This window comes from Anguilla anguilla, chromosome 14, assembly GCF_013347855.1.
Source record: "Anguilla anguilla isolate fAngAng1 chromosome 14, fAngAng1.pri, whole genome shotgun sequence".
NCBI classification, from domain to species: domain Eukaryota; kingdom Metazoa; phylum Chordata; class Actinopteri; order Anguilliformes; family Anguillidae; genus Anguilla; species Anguilla anguilla.
This window is the reverse complement of record NC_049214.1, coordinates 4,893,576-4,917,026: the sequence shown is the minus strand read 5'-3', so window position 1 is coordinate 4,917,026 and position 23,451 is coordinate 4,893,576. Positions and strand designations below refer to the sequence as shown.

The 23,451-nt window shown below is 47.9% G+C and overlaps 1 protein-coding gene across 1 annotated transcript in view; it reads left to right on the top strand.

Annotated features, from left to right (window-relative positions):
* whrna (whirlin a) overlaps positions 1–23,451 on the top strand; it is a 90,712-nt gene that overhangs the window by 49,637 nt on the left and 17,624 nt on the right. Inside the window, exons 5-9 of the mRNA XM_035392457.1 lie at positions 5,360–5,568; positions 7,610–7,646; positions 19,302–19,514; positions 21,654–21,875; positions 23,116–23,148. Of these exons, the coding sequence (XP_035248348.1) occupies positions 5,360–5,568; positions 7,610–7,646; positions 19,302–19,514; positions 21,654–21,875; positions 23,116–23,148 (714 nt within the window). The remainder of the gene's footprint in view (positions 1–5,359; positions 5,569–7,609; positions 7,647–19,301; positions 19,515–21,653; positions 21,876–23,115; positions 23,149–23,451) is intronic.

Here is a 23,451-nt window from a genome sequence, read left to right as displayed (position 1 = left end):
AGCAACGAAGGGAAATTCAGTTAACTCTTGTCCTGTGTTTTTCTGCTCAGTATAACTATTTCACCGAATATTGTTTTTTTCAATAACATTTACATTGTTTGCAGTTGGATTCCTGCGGTTCTTGTCAGTTTATGGATGAGTTTTTAATAACATGCTACATGGTTCATTATGTGACGCCATCGAGTCTTTGAAATGGGCAGATTGAAGTGCCTCTGATTCGCCGTCAGGGCCAGATACCGAAACAGCAACGACAACAAAAAAAAGAAAGTTGAAAAATAGCCGCATGAAAGATTAAAATTCCTCTTGACGTTTGGCCGTTGTTGTGTTGACGGGAAGATGAATGATGCATTATGGGACACCTGGCCGGGCAGAAGGCGGGCGGCGCATCTGACAGACGACGCCGGTGTGTGTTTGCGGCCACGCAGAGAGCGCACACACACAGCCGGGGCGGAATCCAATTCGGCAGCGTCGGACACGCTTTTCAGCCGTCTCGCGGACGGCCGGGGGAAAGGAGGGAAAATGCGCGAAAGAAACGCTCTCCTGACTAATGCGCGTTATTTCGGAGATTTTTCAGAACGCGCCCCTTTTCAATGTTCCGCCTCGGTGCGCGTAATGGTCCCTCCGAGCCTGTTTATATGGTTGCGGGGGAAGGGAAAAAAACTGTTTTCCTGGATAATGCGGCGCTCGGTAATATTCGGGCAGGGCTGGGCACGGGGCCGAAAGCCGGCCGATCCGACACAGTGAGTGATCGTGCCATTAGAGCCGCCGAATGTCCGTTTTCTCTCCACGCGCCCCCCCCGGCTTTGGGACAGAGGGACGCATGCGGTTATTTGAGTTCGAACACAGCTAGCTCCCAAGCGAAAATCGAGTTGGGCTAGAAACGTCGCTCGCTTGACACAAAAGGAAATACGTTTTTTAATTATTTTTACAGGTGCAACCTATTGGACACAATTTAATACCCACGTGGTTTGTAAATTTTATATATATATATATATATATATATATATATATATATATATATATATAAAGTATCGACCAGACTGCCATTTAGGCCGGAGGACACTGTATTAACATCTCTTTAAAGAGGTGGATTATATGCGATATTTTTTTTTTACTTCTGCATTGCATTGTATAATCCCTTTGGCATTTCAGTACGCTTCGCGGTCACGGGGTTATGTCTGTGTTTAAAATGGCACACTGCTCAAGCAGCAGAGGAGCAACCGAGAGGTTTGAATCGATGCGCAGCTGGAGTCTGTTAAAGAAAGAAGCCTTGAGTTAATCGAGTGACGACACAGCCGGAGGATACTGTTCACGCGCGCACTGATAACAAACGCGGATAAATCTCAAGGTTAACGCTTTTTTCTGTCTCCGGAGAAAGTAAAAAAAAAAACTATTGGCCCTCCCCTCACGGAATCTCTGTGATGGCCAATACAGTGGCAGCGAGGTATTTGTTACCAGTCCAATTGCCCACCCACCCCCACCCCCAGATTCTGTAGCTTGTAAAGATAAACATGTGAGGCTCAGAAGTAGTACCGTTCAGGAAAACGCACCCTACGGAGATACTGAGTTATGCTTGCGATGCACCATGCTGTATTTTGTTATGTAAATAAATTTCCCACTTATTTATTTATTTATTTATCCATCCATCCATCTATTTTAGAGTGTTGCCTTGACACTGTGCTTGCAAATTGGTGGGTGTCTGAATGGTTCAGTCGCTCTGTGATTAGTCCACGGAGCTTAAAAAGAGTGACAGACGAGCAAGCCCTGTTTTTCCCCACCAATCACCTCGTCGCCCCCCTCGAACTCCTCCTTTTAACTCGCAGTCGGAAGAGGGGGATTGGCTTCACCTGCCTGGGCTGGAATTAAATGTGAATAATCGATCCGGCTTGATGCCTTGTTTTTTTTTTTTTTTTTAATTCTTTGCTCAAGCTTTCTGGCTGGTGTGGAATGCAAAACTGAAGGCCCCGCTAGCTTCCTTTTTTTCAGGAAACCGGCAGCATCAGAGAGCCGTGGGGAAAACGGACTGTAATTACTAAAGTTTCTGTTCGAACGGAGTTGAGTGTGTGTGTGTGTGTGTGTGCGTGTGTGTTTCCATTGGGCGAGTGCCTGTGAAAGAAAACGAAGATGGTGGGGGAATTGTTTTTGTTAATTTGGATAATGAGCTTCATTAGACGCTTGAGTGCCCCTGGTGAAGTTCACTGGTCTTCGTTCTCTGTTACTTTTTAAACCGTTTTGATGAGCGTTGCAGTGCGGGCAGGAATCGGCCGTTCGGTACTGGGAGAGAAGGGGGAGAGGACAAAGAGCAGTGGGTTCACCGCTCTGTGTGTATTAAAGTGTTCCGCTTTCCTTTCTCTGTTAAGTTGTGCGCGTTTCTGGCCTGCCTTCAGCGCTTGCAATTGATTTACTGTCGTCTCTTCGCAGCCCTGATCCTGGGTCAGTTAGCACCGTGTACACAGGGGCTGCCTGGGGATAATTCGGGCTGACAGACTGGACGCCGCTGTAGCCCAGACCCCTCTGGAGATAATGTCCCATCTCTAATTGGAAATTTCCAGTGCTCCTGTATCACTGCTCCCTTCCAGAGGGCACTCCTGTTGAATCACGCGCACTCCTCCAAACCCGCCCCTCCCCCCCCCCCCATAACGTGTAAAATGCACGTTCTGAGTGCTTTACCTTGTTTAGGTTGTGCACTCGTGCACACGGACGCACGCGTACTCACAAACATGCGCTCTCTGATGCACATGCACATGCATGCACGTTTATACACAAATGCAGGCGCACACACACACACACACCGCGCCTCGCTGCATCCCATTGGTGCGTGTCAGCGAACGCATCACTGCTCCGTGGCGGTGTTGCAGAGCGATGCGCTCATGCACTAATTGGCCTGATGGCCCAATAAAGTTACACGGCCCGTTAACTGGGAGTACGGGCCAGAGCTTGGCCCTGAAAACGCTGCTCTGGCTCACGCTTTCTCTAAAAAAAAAAAAAAAAATGAAAAAAGTCAATCTTTTTACGCAAGAACGACTTGCAGCTGGGTTTCGGGAGAGGCGAGGAGGGGGATTTTGGTGCAGGGGAATACAAAAGCTGAATTTTGAGACGGCAGATCTCAGTGAATGAGTGGCATCTCAGCACATATCTGTCTCTTGCAGTAAAGGCACGTCCACCGGCATAGCAAACTGTCGACAGAACTTATTTAAATAAAGACTTTTTTTTTTTGTTAAAGTAACAGAATGTCAGTACATCGTTAGATTATATTTTGGCCTCACTAAAAAAAATGCATATTTAGCTTCATATTTGCGCTACAGCTGTTTTGCATGTTGAGAGGTTTAAACTAATTCCCACCTTTCCACCCATTTTTTTTTTTTGATAGGAGAGAAGTGAAGAAAAAACTTCTATTTCCTCCACTACATTAACCCTGGGGATCGAGCATATCCTTATCGAATGTGGCTGAGCTCCACTTTAGCACACTGAGCCGTCTGAGCTATTAAAGTGCGGATAAAAATGATCAAAATATGGCATTATTACCCAGCATGCAACTGGCCCGTGTAGAAATGGCCCTTGAGAAGATGAAGTGCACTAAAAACTCTTTTATACTGCACTTCGTATAGTGGCTTTTAATGGAGGGAGTAGGAGGAAGGACATTTATCTCAAAGCAAGACAAACTGATAAGTACCAGTTGTTTTCCCCTCTTAATTATCCTTTTTCGCGTGTACATCAAGGTCGATCTAACACGGAGGCTGGCGGCTGGGTCCAGAAGGAGGATCAAGAAGTCCGGTGCTGTGTTGCGACTGGTGTTTGTTGCAGACTTGGAAATGAGCAGAACCTTTGCCTGTTTATGTATTTATACCACATACGCTCTTCAGAAGCTGGGGGGGGTGGGGGGTGGGGGCGGTGGGGCTGGAACTCGGGGGATGTGGAGTCGGTTCAGTCTGCATGCACTCAGTCTCCTGCTCTCAGTAATTTTCGGGCTACGGGGGGAAGGAGTTTAACCTCCATTTAACGAGCTGCAGCCGGGCTGATTGCCCAGCTGAGGAAAAAAAAAAGCACCAATCACAGGTCGCTTGAAAAGTTTGGAAGTTCGGGTCGGGGGAAAAAATGCAGCACAAACTCCAAAAAGTAACGGCTGTTGTCTGTTATTGATTTATTCATTGTCTGAAATAACAGCTTTTTTTCTTCAATTGAGTTTTTTTCATTCGGATTCATGTGCCAATGTTAATATTATCGCACGCCGCCCTGCAGTCAGTTACTCCACACATATCTTTGGCAGAGAGGAGAGACTGCAGACATCGATCCAGAAGAAAGCTGCTTTGTCTTGCCTGGTTAATCTTATGGAGAGGTCAGATGTGGGGGTCAGCTCTCCACAAATTAGATTGTTTTTGGAATGCCAGAGAGGTTCTCAGGCCCGTGCAGGCGGAGCTTGCTTTAGTCGACCAATCATGTCTGCCCCTGAAATCTTTTTTCTGGCTGGTCATGTCTTGAGCACGTGAAGCCGTCACCCTCTCTGCAACTGTCAACCCCCACATGTTAGAAACCTGGTAATTAGTCAGCAGACAGCGTTTAACTATTGAGCCAATAAGAGAGCTGGATGTTAGAACATGTGGAGCACTTAAGCTTCCTGATTGGAAAAAGGTGTGGTGTTGTTGACAGTGTGTGTGCATGTGTAAGTGTGAGTGTGTTTCAGTGTGTGTGTGCATGTGTAAGTGTGAGTGTGTATGTGCATGTGTGTGAGTGTGTGGGAGTGAGTGAGTGAGTGTATGTTTGTGAGTGAGTGAGTGTGTATCTTTGTGAGTGAGTGTGTATTTTTGTGAGTGAGTGTGTGTGTGTATGTGTGTGACTGTGAGTGAGTGAGTGAGTGAGTGAGTGAGTGAGTGAGTGAGTGAGTGAGTGAGTGAGTGAGTGAGTGCATGTGTAAGTGTGTATTTGAGTGAGTGAGTGAGTGAGTGCATGTGTAAGTGTGTATTTGAGTGAGTGAGTGAGTGAGTGAGTGAGTGAGTGAGTGAGTGAGTGAGTGAGTGAGTGAGTGAGTGAGTGAGTGAGTGAGTGAGTGAGTGAGTGAGTGAGTGAGTGAGTGTGTTTGTGTGAGAGTGAGTGAGTGAGTGTGTGTGTGTGTTTGTGTGAGAGTGAGTGAGTGAGTGTGTGTGTATATTTGTGAGTGTGTGTGTGTGTGTGTGTGAGTGAGTGAGTGTATGTTAGTGAGTTAGTGAGTGAGTGAGTGAGTGTTTTAACCTGTGTTAACTGCTGCTATGCTCTTCTGGCCCCACTCTGTCCCTCCGTGTCCCTGCGTTGCTGTAACCAGCCCATACTGTCCGTCCCTCTCCACACACCCTCTCCTCTCTCTGCCCCGCCGCCCCTCCCCCAGGTGGGGGACCAGATCCTGGAGGTGAACGGGCGGAGCTTCCTGGGCATCCCGCACGACGAGGCGGTGCGCGTGCTCAAGTCCTCGCGCCACCTGATGATGACGGTGAAGGACGTGGGCCGGCTGCCGCACGCGCGCACCGTCGTGGGGGAGACCAAGTGGATCACCAGCTCCCAGATCGCAGAGAGCTCGGCCAGCAGCAGCGTGGCGGGGTGAGAGCCTGTGTGTGCGCGTGTGTGTGTGTGTGTGTGTGTCTGTGACAGTGTGTGTGTGTGTGTGTGACAGTGTGTGTGTGTGTGTGTGTGACTGTGTGTGTGTGTGTGTGTGTGTGTGTGTGTGTGTGTGCGTGCGTGTGTGTATGTGAGTGTGTGTCTGTGTGTGTCTTTGTGTGTGTGTGTGTGTCTGTGAATGTGTGTGTGTGTGGCAGTGTGTGTGTGTGTGTGACAGTGTGTGTGACAGTGTGTGTATGTGTGCGGGGGTTTCTGTGTGTGTCTCTGTGACAATGTGTGTGTGTGTGTGTGTGTGTCTGTGACAGTCCTCTGAATAATGTCTAGCTCTACCCTTTAGTAACTTCTTTTCATCAAAAGCATCATTTAGTGGGCAGTTTTTCTGGAACTTTCGACACTAAAGATTTGTCACTACTGCCAGGAATACAGCTCAGGATATAGATTCCATTAAAGACACTCACCATATGTTTTATTACTCCAAGCAACACAGGGGAAATCTATCTAAAGTGTGACCTTGCACCTCAGAAACTTGGTACAAATAGCCTTTTTCGTTTGAGTTGTTTTTAAATTTTGTTTTCTGAATAAATGTTTAGCTGGATGTTTGCCAGGGAGACGGAGCGTTGTGTGAAAGCTTGGCCCGTTTCCTGGTGAGGAGCGCCCGGGGGCCACTTCCACGCCGAGCCTAATACGCAACGTTAGTTTGAATGCCTGATGTTTCACGCTGTTGTATTCGGAAGTACGCAGCGCATGACATGGTGTCTGAAACGTGAGCGGTGAGAGGTTATCCTTCAGGTTTAGTCTGAGCAGATCTTCCTCCATGACGCCTGAATTTTTGGATGTTACAGAGGAACTTTGACGCAATTTGTTTTTGAAAGCTTGGCTCATTGTCCTTATGGTGAAGTAGTTTGAACACTTTTCTAAGGAAAATATAAATAGAATTATTATTATTATTATTATTATTATTATTATACGTGGATGCATGTTAGGTGCGCTCCTGCAGGAGCTCTTGACCAAGGCACTGGCCTCAGAACTGGAGTTGGTCCCCGGGCGCTGCACTGTGGCTGCCCACTGCTCCTAAGTAACTAGGATGGGTCAAATGCAGAGGACAAATTACCCCACGGGGTTCAATAAAAGTATATATTATCTATATCTTATTATTATTATTCTTATTATTATTATGATGTGTGGTTTTGTATGTATGTATTTGCATGTTTTGTAGTGCCATTATGTATGGTGCTATTGCATTCAAAAAGTATCTGCACTTCCTTTGTCAGTACCCCAGTGCCAGTGCCATATTGAGATGTGGGAGGCAAAGCCCTTAAGTCTGTGTTTTTTGTCATGTCTGATACTCGATCATTGCCCGTAAAAGGTCACATTAGCTGCAGCTCGTCAGACAAAGGAAGGGAAATCCTCCCCCTTCAAAATCCACCTCAGCCCGTTTAACCCCATCTGTGTGGGATCCTGGTCGCCTATGTTTTTATCCTTCTTCCATGTGCCACTTAAGACCGACGCCAAGTTTGCCTTTTAGCGCTAAGCTCTCGGCTGAAGTGCTCAGAGGCGACACGCTCATAATCACAGTTTGCCAGCTAGACAGCCGGAGTGACACTGATGCTCAGACTGGCTTTCAGTCTAAATAATGATATTTGAACACTGTCACATAATCTGTCCAAGTTATGTGGGGCCATTTAGCATGGCTGATATGGAGTTTTTTTTGGTGGGAGTGGCTTTGGACAACACCGTCTGAGATAATGTTGGCATTAACAGATTGAAGAGGAGGTTTACAAACTCTGGTCATTTCGGTGCAGCTTTTAATAGTCATGCTAGTTGTGCGTGCATGCGTTTGCGTGCGGTGCACGTATGTGAGAGTCTGCATGCATGTGTGTGAATCTGTGTGTGTGTGTGTGTGTGTGTGTGTGTACAGTATGTGCGCCGCCTGCCTGTACAGACATGACCACAGTGCTTATCGTCAGTGTGATGCTGTGGAAATGAGCCTTTGTCTCCTTGTGTTTGTCTCTGTGTCCCACAGGCTGCCTTTGGACCAGGGGGCCTCGGCATTGGGGAAGGTGAGGAAGGCTAGGCCCTGCTGTGTGTCGATATATATACCTGTGGAGTAAATGCTCTCACTGTGGGGCTGCTGTGTGTCGATATATACCTGTGCTCTCACTGTGGGGCTGCTGTGTGTCGATATATACCTGTGGAGTAAATGCCCTTGTTGTGCTGTATAGGGCACCCTGCTAATGCCCTTGTTCTGAGTGGGCCCTGGAATGCTGGCATGTCCTGATGGAGAGTCACTGTCAACTGTGGCCAGCAGCCCCCTTCGTGACCCGTGTCCTTTAGCTAGCTGTGTTACTGTGATCCTGTGCTAGCTGTTGAAGTGTGCCTGTGCTAACTATGTTACAGTGTGTCTGAGCTAGCTCTGTTACAGTGTGTCTGAGCTAGCTATGTTACAGTGTGTCTGAGCTAGCTATGTTACAGTGTGTCTGAGCTAGCTATGTTACAGTGTGTCTGAGCTAGCTATGTTACGGTGTGTCTGAGCTAACTATGTTACAGTGTGTCTGAGCTAGCTGTGTTACAGTGTGTCTGAGCTAACTATGTTACAGTGTGTCTGAGCTAACTATGTTACAGTGTGTCTGAGCTAGCTGTGTTACAGTGTGTCTGAGCTAACTATGTTATAGTGTGTCTGAGCTAGCTATGTTACGGTGTGTCTGAGCTAGCTCTGTTACAGTGTGTCTGAGCTAGCTGTGTTACAGTGTGTCTGAGCTAGCTATGTTACAGTGTGTCTGAGCTAGCTCTGTTACAGTGTGTCTGAGCTAGCTATGTTACAGTGTGTCTGAGCTAGCTATGTTACAGTGTGTCTGAGCTAGCTCTGTTACAGTGTGTCTGAGCTAGCTATGTTACAGTGTGTCTGAGCTAGCTATGTTACAGTGTGTCTGAGCTAGCTATGTTACAGTGTGTCTGAGCTAACTATGTTACAGTGTGTCTGAGCTAGCTATGTTACAGTGTGTCTGAGCTAACTATGTTACAGTGTGTCTGAGCTAGCTATGTTACAGTGTGTCTGAGCTAGCTGTGTTGCAGTGTGCCAGTTGTGTTACAGTGTTACTGTGCTAGCTGTTACACTGTGTCTGAGCAAGCTGTGTCTCAGTGGTACACTGTGTCTGAGCTAACTATGTTACAGTGTTACTGCGCTAGCTGTTACACTGTGTCTGAGCCGTATGTGTTACACTGTGTCTGAGCCGTATGTGTTACACTGTGTCTGAGCTAGCTGTGTTGCAGTGTGCCAGTTGTGTTACATTGTGTCTGAGCCGTATGTCTTACACTGTGTCTGAGCAAGCTGTGTCTCAGTGGTGCACAGTGGTGCTGAAGTTCTGAGGGGCAGGCGGGAAGCAGACGGTTCTCCCGCTGGAGAGCGGAGGCGTGGGCGGTGGTCTCCTCAGACGGGAGACAGACCGCGGACGGCCGCCGTGCGTTTACGGAACAGAGAGCGGCTCCGGTTGTCTGTCCCGCTGGCAGCGCCGGTGCCTCTGGGGGGGCTCGCCCGTATTTACAGCGTTAGTGCCAGCGTCCCGGGACCGGGGTCACCCGAGGGGAACGTGCACGCTGTCTGTGTGCGTGTGTGCTTGTGTTTCTGTCTGTGTATTTGCTCTGCGTTTCTTTGTGTGTGTGTGAGTGTGTGTGTGTGCGCGTATACTATGTGTGTGCGTGCATACTGTGCGTGTGTGTATATATATATACTGTGTGAGCTCCATAATGTTTGGGACAAAGACTTCCCCCGCTTGACTTGCCTCTGTACTCCACAGTTTTAGATTCTTAATCAGATAGTTCACGTGCGGTTAAAGTGCAGGTTGTCAGCTTGAAGGTCACTTGAGTCTTCCTGCCTCCCAGCATGACAAAGTCATACCACACAGCCCAGCTGGATGGCCATAAAGAGAGAGAGAGAGAGAGAGAGAGAGACAGAGAGAGAGAGAGATGCTGGGACTGCAGTTTCAGCCTGGCACCCAGTTGGAGAGGGCTGTTGTCGGTGTGTGCATGCGGGGTGGTGGGGGGGGGGGGGAGGGGGGTAACTGTCCCTTCAAGCTCAGCGTGCTGAAAGGACAGAGACTGGCAAGGTGGGGTGGGGTGGGGGGGGGGGGGGGGGGGGGGCTGCAGGGGGCTCTAAAAGCGCACAGGCACCCTCCGGAGTGTCTCTCCAGCAGGAGTAATGCTATTCCAGGCAGTGACAGGAAGGATGGCACACTGCTTCTGGCAGAGGGAGGGAAGGGCAGAGAGAGAGAGAGAGAGAGAGAGAGAGATAGGAAGTGTGTGCAGGCAGTGGTTGAGTTTTGGGTAGGTTTGGGAGGGGGAGAGAGGGATGGAGTCACGTATAATTGAGGGTTCAGGTTCCGCATTGTCACGCCAACCAACCTTCTTCGGAGACAGAGACACTTTGATTGTCTTTTATTAAACGCGCGAAACTCCACAGACAGATAATGGCCAACCTTTCTATAGAGAGAGCAAAAAATAAGCAGGGGAGGATGGTGATGGAGAGGCGTGGCGGATGGGGGAGGACAGGGTGTCCAAAAGGAAGAAGCGTGGCGGCGGGGGTGTCGGGAGATTGCTTTTCGGATGTAGCGTGAGTAGCGTTTGGGTGCCCCTCCCGTTCCCCCCTCTCATTGGCCCAGCTCTGAGTGCTGTCTGCGGTTCCCAGAGTGGCACTGTCTTGGCATTTCATATGCCTCCCTGTGTCTGTATTTCTCTCTCTTACACACACACACACACACGCACACACACACACTCGCACACACACACACCCATTAGCTGCTCAGTATTTGATACGCTCAGACACACACGCCACAGCCTCCCTCTCTGCTTCTCACTCGAGTGCTTTTCGTCTGTGTCCGACTCAGATGTGCTTTTGTGTGTGTGTTTGTGTGGCTGTGTGTGAGACAGACAGACTGACTGACAGATAATGTAATGAAACAGAAATATAATATACGTACTGTAGTTTTTATGCATGTTGTTTAATTCTGTATAATGGTCAGCTAAAAAGGTTTTTTTTCTGACATCAGAGCTGTCGATGAGAAGCAACAGTGAGTTGGTCAAGACAGGGAGCAGCTGCTAGCCAAAGAAGTACTGCTTAAGCCAGGGCCTGTGTTCGATAGCGACTGCACATAATACAGCTGTGTGTTGCATATATTTATGAGCAATGTTGTCAAGCTCATACTGGCATATGTTTAGGAGCAACCTGGTCAGGCTCATTGGTAAGGCTATAGACCTGACCTGTGAGGCAAGCAGGTTGAGAAAATTAGCAATGGTCAATGTATGTCAGTGCATGTCATGGTTGGGGTCTGTTCATTTTAAGCTGAAGTTCATAGGACAATTCCATGTCAAATGGTAAGACTAAACAGGAATAAATTCAGAAATAAATGGTTAAACAAGTGTAAATCTGGAACAAATTAGGCAAAAAGGACAAGGCAGGATAAATCCCATGTTGCCTCAGTACTTACAGAGATGGGCTGAAACTTTGAAGACACCCCTCTCCAAGTAGTAGTTGCAGTAATAGTTGTAATAGTAGTAGTAGTAGTAGTAGTTGTTGTTGTTGTTGTTGTAGTTGTTGTATACAAGATCAACTTGTAGACTGCAGTATGAAAATGGAGGTTGACATGTTTTGGAGGACAAGCACATGCTTGTCTTTGTTCTCCTGAATCGACAGCGGAGTTCGCAGTGCGGAACACGGCTGGTGAATAAAATTGCGCATTCCAAATCTGGAGAAAAAGGGGGAAAAACATATTGTTTAAATCCTGATTTGCACTGGAAGGTTTGTGTAATCAGCACTCATCGACCGCCGGTCTCATTGCTTCATTGCGATTCTTCTGCTGCACAACACCTGTGCGGATTTTGTTTAGCCGTCTTAACGATCCAAAAGCCCTTGCACCTCTCCGTCTCTCTCCGTCATTTCAATTACAGCAAATTAGGCTAATTGAGAGGAGGTCACACTGCCCAGCTGTAATCACGGACTCTATCCAGATCTTCATCTCTCTCAGCCACCCGTCCAGACGTAACAAAACTGATCCACTCCTTGGGCTGGTCTGCATTTACGATATCCCCACAGTGTGTGGTGTAGTGGCTAATAATGATCTCTGACCTTGTAATTCTGAGGTTGCTGGTTTGAATCCTTGGTGGGGGGACTGCTATTTACCTTTCACCTTAATCACTGCAGAAAATGGCTTTTGTTAGGGTTTTTGTTTTTAATGTGTAATGTGTCACTTGTGTAAGTCAGTCTGTATTAGCCTGTCTCCTTCACAAGATAGGCTACTTGTACAATTTCTGCATATCAATTAGGGTTTTCAGCAAAACCAGTGACTAACCAATACGCAGGAGAATGTTAAATTTTGTTCTCAGTATTAGTGAAATTATTATGGTTAATGTTTTAAAATACGCATATATTTTATGCATGAGTCAATGTATATTGTCTATAAAATATTTGGTCAAATATTTGGTAGATTTTTCAAATAAATAACCTCCAGTTCACCTCGCAAATACTGTGTAAAAACCCACAAAACTCCACTTCTCTCTGTGTAATGATGACTCACTGAAAAGGGACATGCATTCTCTCACTCTTTCACACAGGAGCACTAATAATAGCAGTGAATTCTCTTATTATATGCGAGGATCCTAAGGCTCCTTCATGAATACTGATGAGTGGGCTCAGCTCCTCGAATTTCCTCCATTTTTGTTGATTAATAAGCACCATGAAAACACAGATCCCTGCGACTGATTACTGATCTCACGGACCACAATGAATATTTCACCTTGTGGCAAACGAACACCCTCACTTTGACGCACACACATGCTCACACTCACACACAGGCTCACACACACGCTCACACACACAAACACACACACACACACACACACTTCAGGTTCTGTAACTGAAGGTTTTGATGTAGTGACTCAGACAGGGCCCAGGTTTTGGGGGTTTCAGAATCTGTGTGCGACGCAGAGGGTCCTCCTGAGTCTGACATGTATCCCAGAATCCCACGCAGTGCCGTCTGCCCTCGGCCAGGTCTCCGCTGTCCCAGCACGGCTGAGCTGAGAAACGGTGCTACACGCTATCGGCTACTAAGACCTCCTCACTCCCTCCCAGCCAGCAGCCCAGTGCCACAGTGCTGCGGTTTTCAGCCGCGTTGTTGGGATGTGAATGTGAAGCTGTTGTTATGATGGTGTTATTTATTTCACCCTTTCACATTCCCACATCAGGGCTCACGTGTGTATATTTGTGCGCGTGTTTGTATGCATGCGCGTGCTTGTGTATGTGTATGTTTATATATTCTATATCTACACATATCCATAATGCATAATGCATAGAATTTATAATGTGTACATATGTGTGCACGCAGGCGTATGTATACTTGCGTGTGCATGGGTGTGCTCATACGTGTATATGCGTTAGTGCGTTTGTTTATGTATTGTATTCAGTATGTATGAGATAGAGAGAGATGACACGAGCCTGTCCCTCCCGCGGTTACTCCTCTGAACGAACGTCGCTTCTGTGTAGCGCGTGGCGTGAGGCGGATAAGGCTGTAATCCAGTCTGTGCTGCCGCTAAGAGAGGCGCCTGTCTCATCCACGCCGCCGGCGCCAGGCGATGTTGGCTAATCTCCTGCAGCTCGGCCGGGCTGCTACAAATGGAAACCAGGTTAAAACCTAGTGTATGGCTGGACCTGACCAGACACGTGATCCGGCCGACCAATGGTGTAACTTCATAACTCACTCACTCAGTCAGTCAGTCAGTCACAGTCATTCGCCTTTGTAGGGCTGGCCCCGCTGTTGCGGTCCAGCCAAAAATAAAACGTGGACGCTGAACTGTGCCACGGACGGATTTTAAAGATCCGGACTGGGCCCTGTGCCCAGCCTGTGGGTGGGTGGGGGGGGGGGGGGGGGGGGGGGGGGGGGGGGGGGGGGGGGTGGTGACCCATAAAAGCGCTGGCGGGGCAGGCAGGTCACTGGGGCGATATCGACTGGGTCACGGTCACATCCAGCCCCACTGTTCGTGGTGAGAGAGAAATTAGGTCACGCTCTCTTATTGTCATTCAAACAGGAATACATATCAACCGTGGATGCTCAAATACATCTCTCTCTCTCTCTGTTTCTCTCTCTGTCTCTCAAAGTTCAGTTTTATTGCCATGACAGAGGCCAAGTTCAAGGCAAACAAAAACCAGCACAATCAATAACAGGAAAAAAAACACCGAAAAACCACGTAAATTAAATGTATAATGATGAATAAATAATAAATATGTACTAGATGACTAATAGATAATAAATTGTAGAAACAAGGACAGTAATGCACAGTAGATGCGTAGTGTGTGTGTGTGTGTGTGTGTGTGTGGTACATCCACGTGTGAGCGTGTGGAAGCGTGCGTGAATGTGCTTGGCTCTTGCTCAGTCAGATTCTCTGTGAAATTTCACACTCAGGTGCACGTGGCGCCCAGTGGCGGCTCGGGGATATAAATTTCCAATGACTCTGAGATATAGAAAGGCTGGCAGCTACCAATTTATTTAGTGGTCCATGTTGTGCAGCTGGATTATCAGTTTCTCTTAATGCTTATATCGATAAATCCGCTTGGTTAATTAATCTTCAGGTTTCTGCGTCAATTAATCATTCTGCCTTAGTGTTTGAGACTTACAGTCCAGTCCATCGTGTGCTCACTCATTTCCCCGTTGTTTGTTTCACAGCTGATTTGGTTCTATTTTTGACTAGAGAAATCCCGTGTTCTCAAGTTTATATATTCAACTTTATGCAAGTCCTACAAACTGAGGAAATGACAATGTTTCAGCCTTGTTTAAAAGGCCCTGAGGACTATATTGCAGAGAAATCGTGTGAGTGGATGTACAGCACTAAGCATTGTTAGGAGATTGGTATCCATTTTTTTAAGGAATAGCTGCGGAATTATAATTTCAGGTGATTTTTAAAGGGGAAAATACTTCATGTCAAACATCTGATTGCAACTAACAAGGATGGGAATCTTTTCTAGAATCTGTGTTCGTTGTCACACATTATTTCTCCCAGTATTTGGTAAGAAAACCATTAGTTGATGTGCTAGTCCTAATAGGCTCAGCCTTTAGTCGGTGCGCTAGTGCTAATAGGCTCAGCCTTTAGTCAGTGCGCTAGTGCTAATAGGCTCAGCCTTTAGTCAGTGTGCTAGTGCTAATAGGCTCAGCCTTTAGTCAGTGCGCTAGTGCTAATAGGCTCAGCCTTTATTCAGTGTGCTAGTGCTAATAGGCTCAGCCTTTAGTTAGTGTGCTAGTGCTAATAGGCTCAGCCTTTAGTCAGTGTGCTAGTGCTAATAGGCTCAGCCTTTAGTCAGTGTGCTAGTGCTAATGAGACCTGCCTTTAGTCAGTGTGCTTGTGCTAATAGGCTCAGCCTTTAGTCAGTGCGCTAGTGCTAATAGGCTCAGCCTTTAGTCAGTGTGCTAGTGCTAATAGGCTCAGCCTTTAGTCAGTGCGCTAGTGCTAATAGGCTCAGCCTTTAGTCAGTGCGCTAGTGCTAATAGGCTCAGCCTTTAGTCAGTGTGCTAGTGCTAATAGGCTCAGCCTTTAGTCAGTGTGCTAATGCTAATAGGCTCAGCCTTTAGTCAGTGTGCTAGTGCTAATAGGCTCAGCCTTTAGTCAGTGTGCTAGTGCTAATAGGCTCAGCCTTTAGTCAGTGTGCTAGTGCTAATAGGCTCAGCCTTTAGTCAGTGTGCTAGTGCTAATAGGCTCAGCCTTTAGTCAGTGTGCTAGTGCTAATAGGCTCAGCCTTTAGTCAGTGTGCTAGTGCTAATGAGACCTGCCTTTAGTCAGTGTGCTAGTGCTAATAGGCTCAGCCTTTAGTCAGTGTGCTAGTGCTAATAGGCTCAGCCTTTAGTCAGTGTGCTAGTGCTAATAGGCTCAGCCTTTAGTCAGTGTGCTAGTGCTAATAGGCTCAGCCTTTAGTCGGTGCGCTAGTGCTAACAGGCTCAGCCTTTAGTCAGTGCGCTAGTGCTAATAGGCTCAGCCTTTAGTCAGTGTGCTAGTGCTAATAGGCTCAGCCTTTAGTCAGTGTGCTAGTGCTAATAGGCTCAGCCTTTAGTCAGTGTGCTAGTGCTAATAGGCTCAGCCTTTAGTCAGTGTGCTAGTGCTAATAGGCTCAGCCTTTAGTCAGTGTGCTAGTGCTAATAGGCTCAGCCTTTAGTCAGTGTGCTAGTGCTAATAGGCTCAGCCTTTAGTCAGTGTGCTAGTGCTAATGAGACCTGCCTTTAGTCAGTGTGCTAGTGCTAATAGGCTCAGCCTTTAGTCAGTGTGCTAGTGCTAATAGGCTCAGCCTTTAGTCAGTGTGCTAGTGCTAATAGGCTCAGCCTTTAGTCAGTGTGCTAGTGCTATTAGGCTCAGCCTTTAGTCAGTGTGCTAGTGCTAATAGGCTCAGCCTTTAGTCAGTGTGCTAGTGCTAATAGGCTCAGCCTTTAGTCAGTGTGCTAGTGCTAATAGGCTCAGCCTTTAGTCAGTGTGCTAGTGCTATTAGGCTCAGCCTTTAGTCAGTGTGCTAGTGCTAATAGGCTCAGCCTTTAGTCAGTGTGCTAGTGCTAATAGGCTCAGCCTTTAGTCAGTGTGCTAGTGCTAATAGGCTCAGCCTTTCGTCAGTGTGCTAGTGCTAATAGGCTCAGCCTTTAGTCAGTGTGCTAGTGCTAATGAGACCTGCCTTTAGTGTCTGCCTGGTGGAGCGGTATACCAGGTTTCCAGCTGCGCCTTCAGCAAGCATGACACAAAATTACCAGCCTTAGGTGGGTTTGAGTGCTCTGTTGTTTTCATCAAACATTCGGGAAAAGTCAAGTGTTTGGAAATGAGCTCTCTCCGCGTCCTCGAAAAAAATGCAGGCGCATCAGAACGTAGCGCGCCGGCGTATGGAAGTGCTGCTAATAAACAGCTGCTGCTGAGGTTTGTTTATGCGTTCACACTCCAGTGCGCGCTCTGCGCTGATCTACACTGGAGCCTGTTTTAATTCTCTCATTCGCTCTTGTCGGGAGAGGTCGGGGAGGTAGGCTGTAATCACCGTGACAGGAAGTCAGCCTGTAATTTCTCTTTTGGAAGTAAGTAATGCAGTCCTGGGTCCAATAACATTTTGCCCTTTTTAGTTTCCACTTCCAGCTAAATGCTAATTTTAGTTATTTCTTCTTCAGTACAAACATTAATTTGGGTGATTAGCCTTCCGACTGATTGGCCTTTGCAATAATTAAAAAGTGACTCTTGAATGTAATTTTGAATCAAACAGTAAGAATAAACACTGGTGTGACAGTATGAAGCAATGCAGTTTCCAAAAACATATCTTGTTTAATGCCCTTTATGGATGTGTATGCCATTGTAAGTAACATGCTTTTTTCTTTTTTTTCTTTTTTCTTTTTTCTTTTTTTACAGATAAGCACTATGTTGTCATTTAACTACTGCACAGAAATAGGTCTTTGTGAAGACCATTCTTACATGAGTAATATTGTTTCGCTGCATAGTGTGAAGCCCTGGATGTTTGTTTGTACAGAGATCTGGCCATGTTTCGTGCGCCATCACCTTCCCAGTCAGATGTTCTCCATTTCGCTCCCGGGGTGCGTTTTCAGCCGAGTTATTTCAGGGGCATCGTTTGGGCCGGTTTTTACTCAAGGTCAGATACAGCCTGCATGCTCCTTATGGAATATCGATTTTCCGATCCGGTGGAAAACCCACCCCTCCTCTTTCTGTGGCTCCCAGTTTCCCCCCCCCCCTCACTCGCCATGAAGGCTCTTTCTTTTGTAACCACCATTTTGTTTCCATCAACATGAATCAGTTGTCATAAACGGAGAACTTTGAGAACTTTGTTCTGGTTTAATTTTCTATTAGCAGGGTGTCTGTAGTGGTCAAACTTCATGGCAACGGGTCTCTCTGGAAATGGGGACCAAATGCATTGTTTGGGGGCCAGGGTCAGAGCTGAAAATATTTTTTTTAATAAGAGCTGACAGATTAATTGTGGGTGTAATTCAGGGGTGCAGTGTCAGCAGACACTGTGGCCCTCCATGACCGCATTCTGGCACCTCTGGTGTAGTTAAACCACGGACACTCTTAATGCCACTGCTGGGTGGCTCATCCTGCTAAGGCGCTGGGCTCTAGTGGAAGTTGTGTGTTCCGCTTGCAGAAGAAAATAAAGTCAAAATGGGTTAAACTGTGTATAAAAATAAATTAGCATAAATAAATCCTAGAATCCCAATGTACAAAGCAGCATGTTAACAGGCTCTGAATCAAAGTGTCTTTTTCTGCAGATTCTTGGCTCTTTGACAGAGCTTGTGTCGACCTTGGAGCAGCCAGGATGGGACAGGATGGTGCAGGGAGCGGGGTGGGGGGGGTGATGAGGGGGTGTGTTTGGAGGGTGACGCAGTCGGGTCCAGGGGAGAATCCCTCCTCTCTAGCCCTCTGGTTGATGGCTCTGAAGTGCTTACTTTGATTAATGAGCCAATTTTGAAAAGAGCTGCTTGGTTTGAGAAACAGATAATCTGTGTGTGTGCGCGCGTGTGTGTGTCCCTGAATATGAGACTGTGTCTGTTTGCGGTTGTGTGCATGTGAGTGTGTACAGTATGCCTGTGAGTATGTATCTGTGTGTACATGTGCGTGCACAGGGTGAGACCGTGTCTATGTCTGCATGTGTGTGTGTGTGTGTGTGTGTGTTTGAGTGTGAGCGTGAGTGTGTGCGTGAGTGTGAGCGTGAGAGAGTGAGCATGTGTGTGTGTGTGAGCGTGAGCTTGTGCGTGAGCGTGTGCGTGAGAGTGTGAGTGAGCAGAGACCAGAGACCAGAGATCGGTGGCTGGTTGTAGCCTCAGGTAGCGGGTGCTGATGAATGCAGTCTATCAGCGGGGAGCCCCGCTGGGCTCAGGGTCTGATTTGCTCTTAAAGGGCACCGTGGGCCTATCAGGCTAATTAATCAGCACTCCCCCCCCCCCCCCCCCACTTATCAAGCGAGCCTTTCACCTGATTGCAACTTCAGATTGACTTCAAGATTTCTGTTTGGCTCAGATAAATTGCATTTTCCAACGGAAACACAGGGAGAGTATTTAGTTGGCCATTTTAAAAGTAACCTAATGCTGGTCCTAAAGTGTTTTATTCAGGGAGCATGCATGTGAGCCTGTTTGATTGGCCTGTTTGATTGGCCTGTCTGAGCTAGCAGAGCTGGATCAGCCACGTGGTGGTGTCCTACTATACTGCCCTTCTGAAGCTGAGAACAGGCGTGCAGACTGAGGCTTGTGGCTCTACACACCCACAGGATCTGTGTTTTAAAATGATATTAAACATGACGCTGTCTTCTCCTCTGTCTTTTTTCCCCTTCTTTTCCTCTGCCCTCACTTCCTTTCATCTCTTCTTTACATCCCTGTTTCCCTTCATCTTCCTCATCCTGCTTTTTGTCAACCTCTGTGCTTCTCTCTTCTTCCTTGCCTGCTTCATCCCTTTTTCAATCCTATTCACCATCTCTTCCCCCTTCCCCTTCCCTACTGTCTTCCCATTCCTCCTTTCCTTCTCTGTCTGCTCCTCCTCTTCACCCTCGCCCTCCATCCTTCCACTCCCCTCTTTACCCTCTTCCTCACTCGATCCTCTCTGCCCTTCCTTTCTTCTCCCTCTCACTCCTTCTTTTCCTTTTCTTTCCCTTCCTCCCCCCCCCCCCCGTTCCCCCTCTGCCCTCCTTTGCCCCTTGCCCTCCTTCATTCCTTCCTCAGCCAGTGTTCTATAAGGGCGTGGCCGGCTCGCAGGTGACCCTTTCCAGCCTGGTGACCCCGCCCCGGGCCCTGCTGGAGGAGCAGGCGCGCCACCTGCTGACGGAGGCGGAGCGGCAGACCATGGGCTACTACCTGGAGGAGTACCGGGACGGCCATATTGGGGTGGAGTCTCTGGTCATGGCGCTGTTCGAGCTGCTCAATACCCACGCCAAGGTGAGTCACGAATCTCCCACACCTAGGTGAGTCCACAAATCACCGATGCCTAGGGGAGTTACAGATCGTCCATGTCAAGGTGAGACCTGAATCACCCATGTGAAGGTGACTCGCAAATCTCTCATGTCAAGTGAGTCCCGAAACAATCACATAGGAATGTAGTCCTGGTTCACCCACGCCAAGGAGCGTCCCAAATCACCCACATAAGGGGAGTCAAGAATCACCCATGCGGGTGAGTCCCAAATCAAGCAGGTTGGGTGAGTTCTGAATCACCTGTGCCAAGGGGAGTCACAAATCACCTACTCCAAGGTGAATCCTGAATCACCTGTGCCAACTGTTGCCACAAAGTTGGAAGTGTACAATTCTCTAGAATGTCATTGTATGCTGTAGCATTAAGCAATTCCATTCACTGGAACTAAGGAGCCAAGCCCAAACCATGAAAAACAGCCCCAGACTTTTATTTGTCCTCCACCAAACTTTAGAGTTGGCAATATTTGGGCCAGTACAATTTGCATTATGCATTCTGCCAAACCGAGATTCATCCATCAGACTGCCAGCCAGTGAAGTGTGATTCATCACTCCAGAGAACGCGTTTCCAGTGCTCCACAGTCCAATGGCAGTGTGCTTTACACCACTCCAGCCGACGCTTGGCATTGCGCATGGTGATCTTAAGCTTGTGTACAGTTGTTCAACCATGGAAACCCATTTCCTGAAGCTTTTGACGAACAGTTCTTGTGCTGACGTTCTTTGGAACCATGTAGTGAGTGTTGCAGCCAAGGACAGATGATTTTTTACACACTACACGCTTCAGCGCTTGGCGGTCCTGTTTTGTGAGCTTGGCGGTCCTGTTTTGTGAGCTTGTGTGGCCTACCGCTTCGTGGCTGAGCTGAGCTGTATTTCCTAGGCGTTCCTAGATGTTTCCACATCACAACAGCAGCACTTACAGTTGACTGGGGCAGGTCCAGCTGGGCAGAAATTTGAAACTGACTTGTTGAAAAGGTGGCATCCTATGACAGTGCCACTTTGAAAGTCACTGAGCTCTTCAGTACGACCCATTCTCCTGCCAATGTTTGTCAATGTCATGCTTGATTTTATACACCCGTTAGCAATGGGTATGGCTGAAATAGCGGAAACCACTAATTAGAAGGGGTGTCCATGTCATTTTGGAAATGTAGTGTGTGATACAGACTGGGGGCGGCTATGGCTAACGAGGAAGCACAAGACCGGGGAGGACGTGGGCATTAATGAGGTTTTTTTTTTTGGTTTTTAAAAAACGATTTAAGCTTGATTTTTGGAAACTTCTGGACAATTATCCACCAGCCTAATGGGTCCGTCAAGCGCAGATGCTCATTTCTGGTTGAGGAGAGCGCAAATCAATCTGCACTCACCCAAGTAACTGCCACACGAGCGAACGTTATGGACCAGTCTTTTACAGATATCTCTCACAGACGTGTTCATAAAAAGAACTCATACCAACACACGCTAAATTCATGCTCTTCAAACCAGACAAAGCCCACCTGTGTGTATGTGTGTGTTTGTGTGTGCGTGCACGTGTGTGTGTGTGCAGCGTACATTCTGATTCCTTCCCCCATTGGGCGATAGCCTGACTCCCCTAGTGAAATGAGGGGTTACATTACATTACATTATAGGCATTTGGCAGACGCTGTTATCCAGAGCGACGTACAACAAAGTGTTGTACGTCGCTCTGGTGTCCAGAGGGTTGTGCCCCCTGCTGGATGGATAGTGTATAGTCCAGGCCAGGGCTCTCAAAATTTCCAGGCTCAGGACTCACTTGAGTGAATGGATTTTTGTGACTCATTCCACTTGAATATACAACTGAAAATATGGTCAAATATGACACATGTTTTAAAATATATGACAGTTACAATTGCACACACTCTAGGCAGTGGAGTGTTTAGTCCAGATAGTGTGACTGTTTTCAAAATTTGTTCAAGTCCCCCCTCAACCCCCCTCCTGGTCCGTTACCAGTGGCCGGTCCTGATCTGTAGTTTAGGAACCGCAGGTCCCAAGCGCTAACTGAGGGAGACCCAGTTATCCCTGAGAACTGAAATGGTTCCTCACTGTGAGTGATCCCAGTTCCCTCCGGGTGATCCCTCCCTCCCTCCCTCCCTCCTCCAGTTTTCCCTGCTGTCCGAGGTGCGGGCCCTGGTGGCTCCCCAGGATCTGGAGCGCTTCGATGGGCTGGCGCTGCGCCGCGAGATCCAGGCTCTGAAGGCCCGGCAGGGAGGCGTGGCCGCCGCCCTGCCCCACAACCACGACTCCTTCTCCATGGTCTCCTACCCCGACACCCTCACCTCCTCCGCCAGCTACCTGACCTCCACCACCCTCAGCTCCGCGCGGGTAGGAGACCCTGACACCCTTCTCTCCATCTGTCTGCCTGTTTATACTCTGTCCTGTCTGTCTAGTTGACTGTCTGGCTGATTAGATGTGGACTGTACAGCTTCCTGTCTAACTGTCTGGCTGATTAGATGTGTACTGTACTTCTTCCTGTCTGTCTAGTTGACTGTCTGGCTGATTAGATGTGGACTGTACTTCTTCCTGTCTGTCTAGCTGACTGTCTGGCTGATTAGATGTGTACTGTACTTTTTCCTGTATGTCTATTTGACTGTCTGGCTGATTAGATGTGGACTGTACAGCTTCCTGTCTAACTGTCTGGCTGATTAGATGTGTACTGTGCTTCTTCCTGTCTGTCTAGCTGACTGTCTGGCTGATTAGATGTGTACTGTAACTTTTTCCTGTATGTCTATTTGACTGTCTGGCTGATTAGATGTGGACTGTGCAGCTCCCTGTCTGTCTGGCTGACTGTCTGGCTGATTAGATGTGTACTGTACTTCTTCCTGTCTGTCTAGCTGACTGTCTGGCTGATTAGATGTGGACTGTACAGCTTCCTGTCTAACTGTCTGGCTGATTAGATGTGTACTGTACTTTTTCCTGTATGTCTATTTGACTGTCTGGCTGATTAGATGTGGACTGTACAGCTCCCTGTCTGTCTGTTTGACTGTCTGGCTGATTAGATGTGGACTGTGCAGCTCCCTGTCTGTCTGTTTGACTGTCTGGCTGATTAGATGTGTACTGTACTTCTTCCTGTCTGTCTAGCTGACTGTCTGACTGATTAGATGTGTACTGTACTTTTTCCTGTACGTCTATTTGACTGTCTGGCTGATTAGATGTGGACTGTACAGCTCCCTGTCTGTCTGTTTGACTGTCTGGCTGATTAGATGTGGACTGTGCAGCTCCCTGTCTGTCTGTTCGACTGCTGATTGTGTTTGTTCTGTGCTACTGTCTGACTGAATGCCCTGGTATAAGTCCATTAGCCCCAAAGGACGTGGCATCACAGGGGAATGCTGGAATATGAGAAGGCAGCATGTTATGTCATAGAGAAGGCAGCACTCAGCAGGGGAGCTATTTAACTTGACAGCTGGATGAGTGTCTCCTGCTGGCTTTAAAGGAGCAAGGTCCAGACCCCAGTAGACAGGAGGAAAAGGCATTTACTGGGTCTATACCGCATTGCACTATCACAAAGGATGTCATCCTCACCCCCCCCCCCCCCCCCCCCCGTCCCTGTCGCCCCCCTCCCCAGGAGAGACTGCTGTGGTTGATAGATATGATGGAGGTAGGCGCCCCCCCCCCAAACAGAATGCGTTTGCTGTGCTGCTGATTTCTTTCCCCTCCTGCTGGGCGTGAGCCTTGTGGCTTTGTGTGTGTGTGTGTGTGTGTGTGTGTGTGTGCGGGCATGCGCATGCGCAATGTGTTTATGTGCACGAGCACTTTGTGTGTGTGAGTGAGTGAGAGAGAGCATGCGTATTCATGTTGGTGTGTGTGTGTGTGTGTGCAGTGCGGGCACGCGCATTGTGTTTATGTGCACGAGCACTTTGTGTGTGTGTGTGTGTGTGAGTGAGTGAGAGAGAGCATGCGT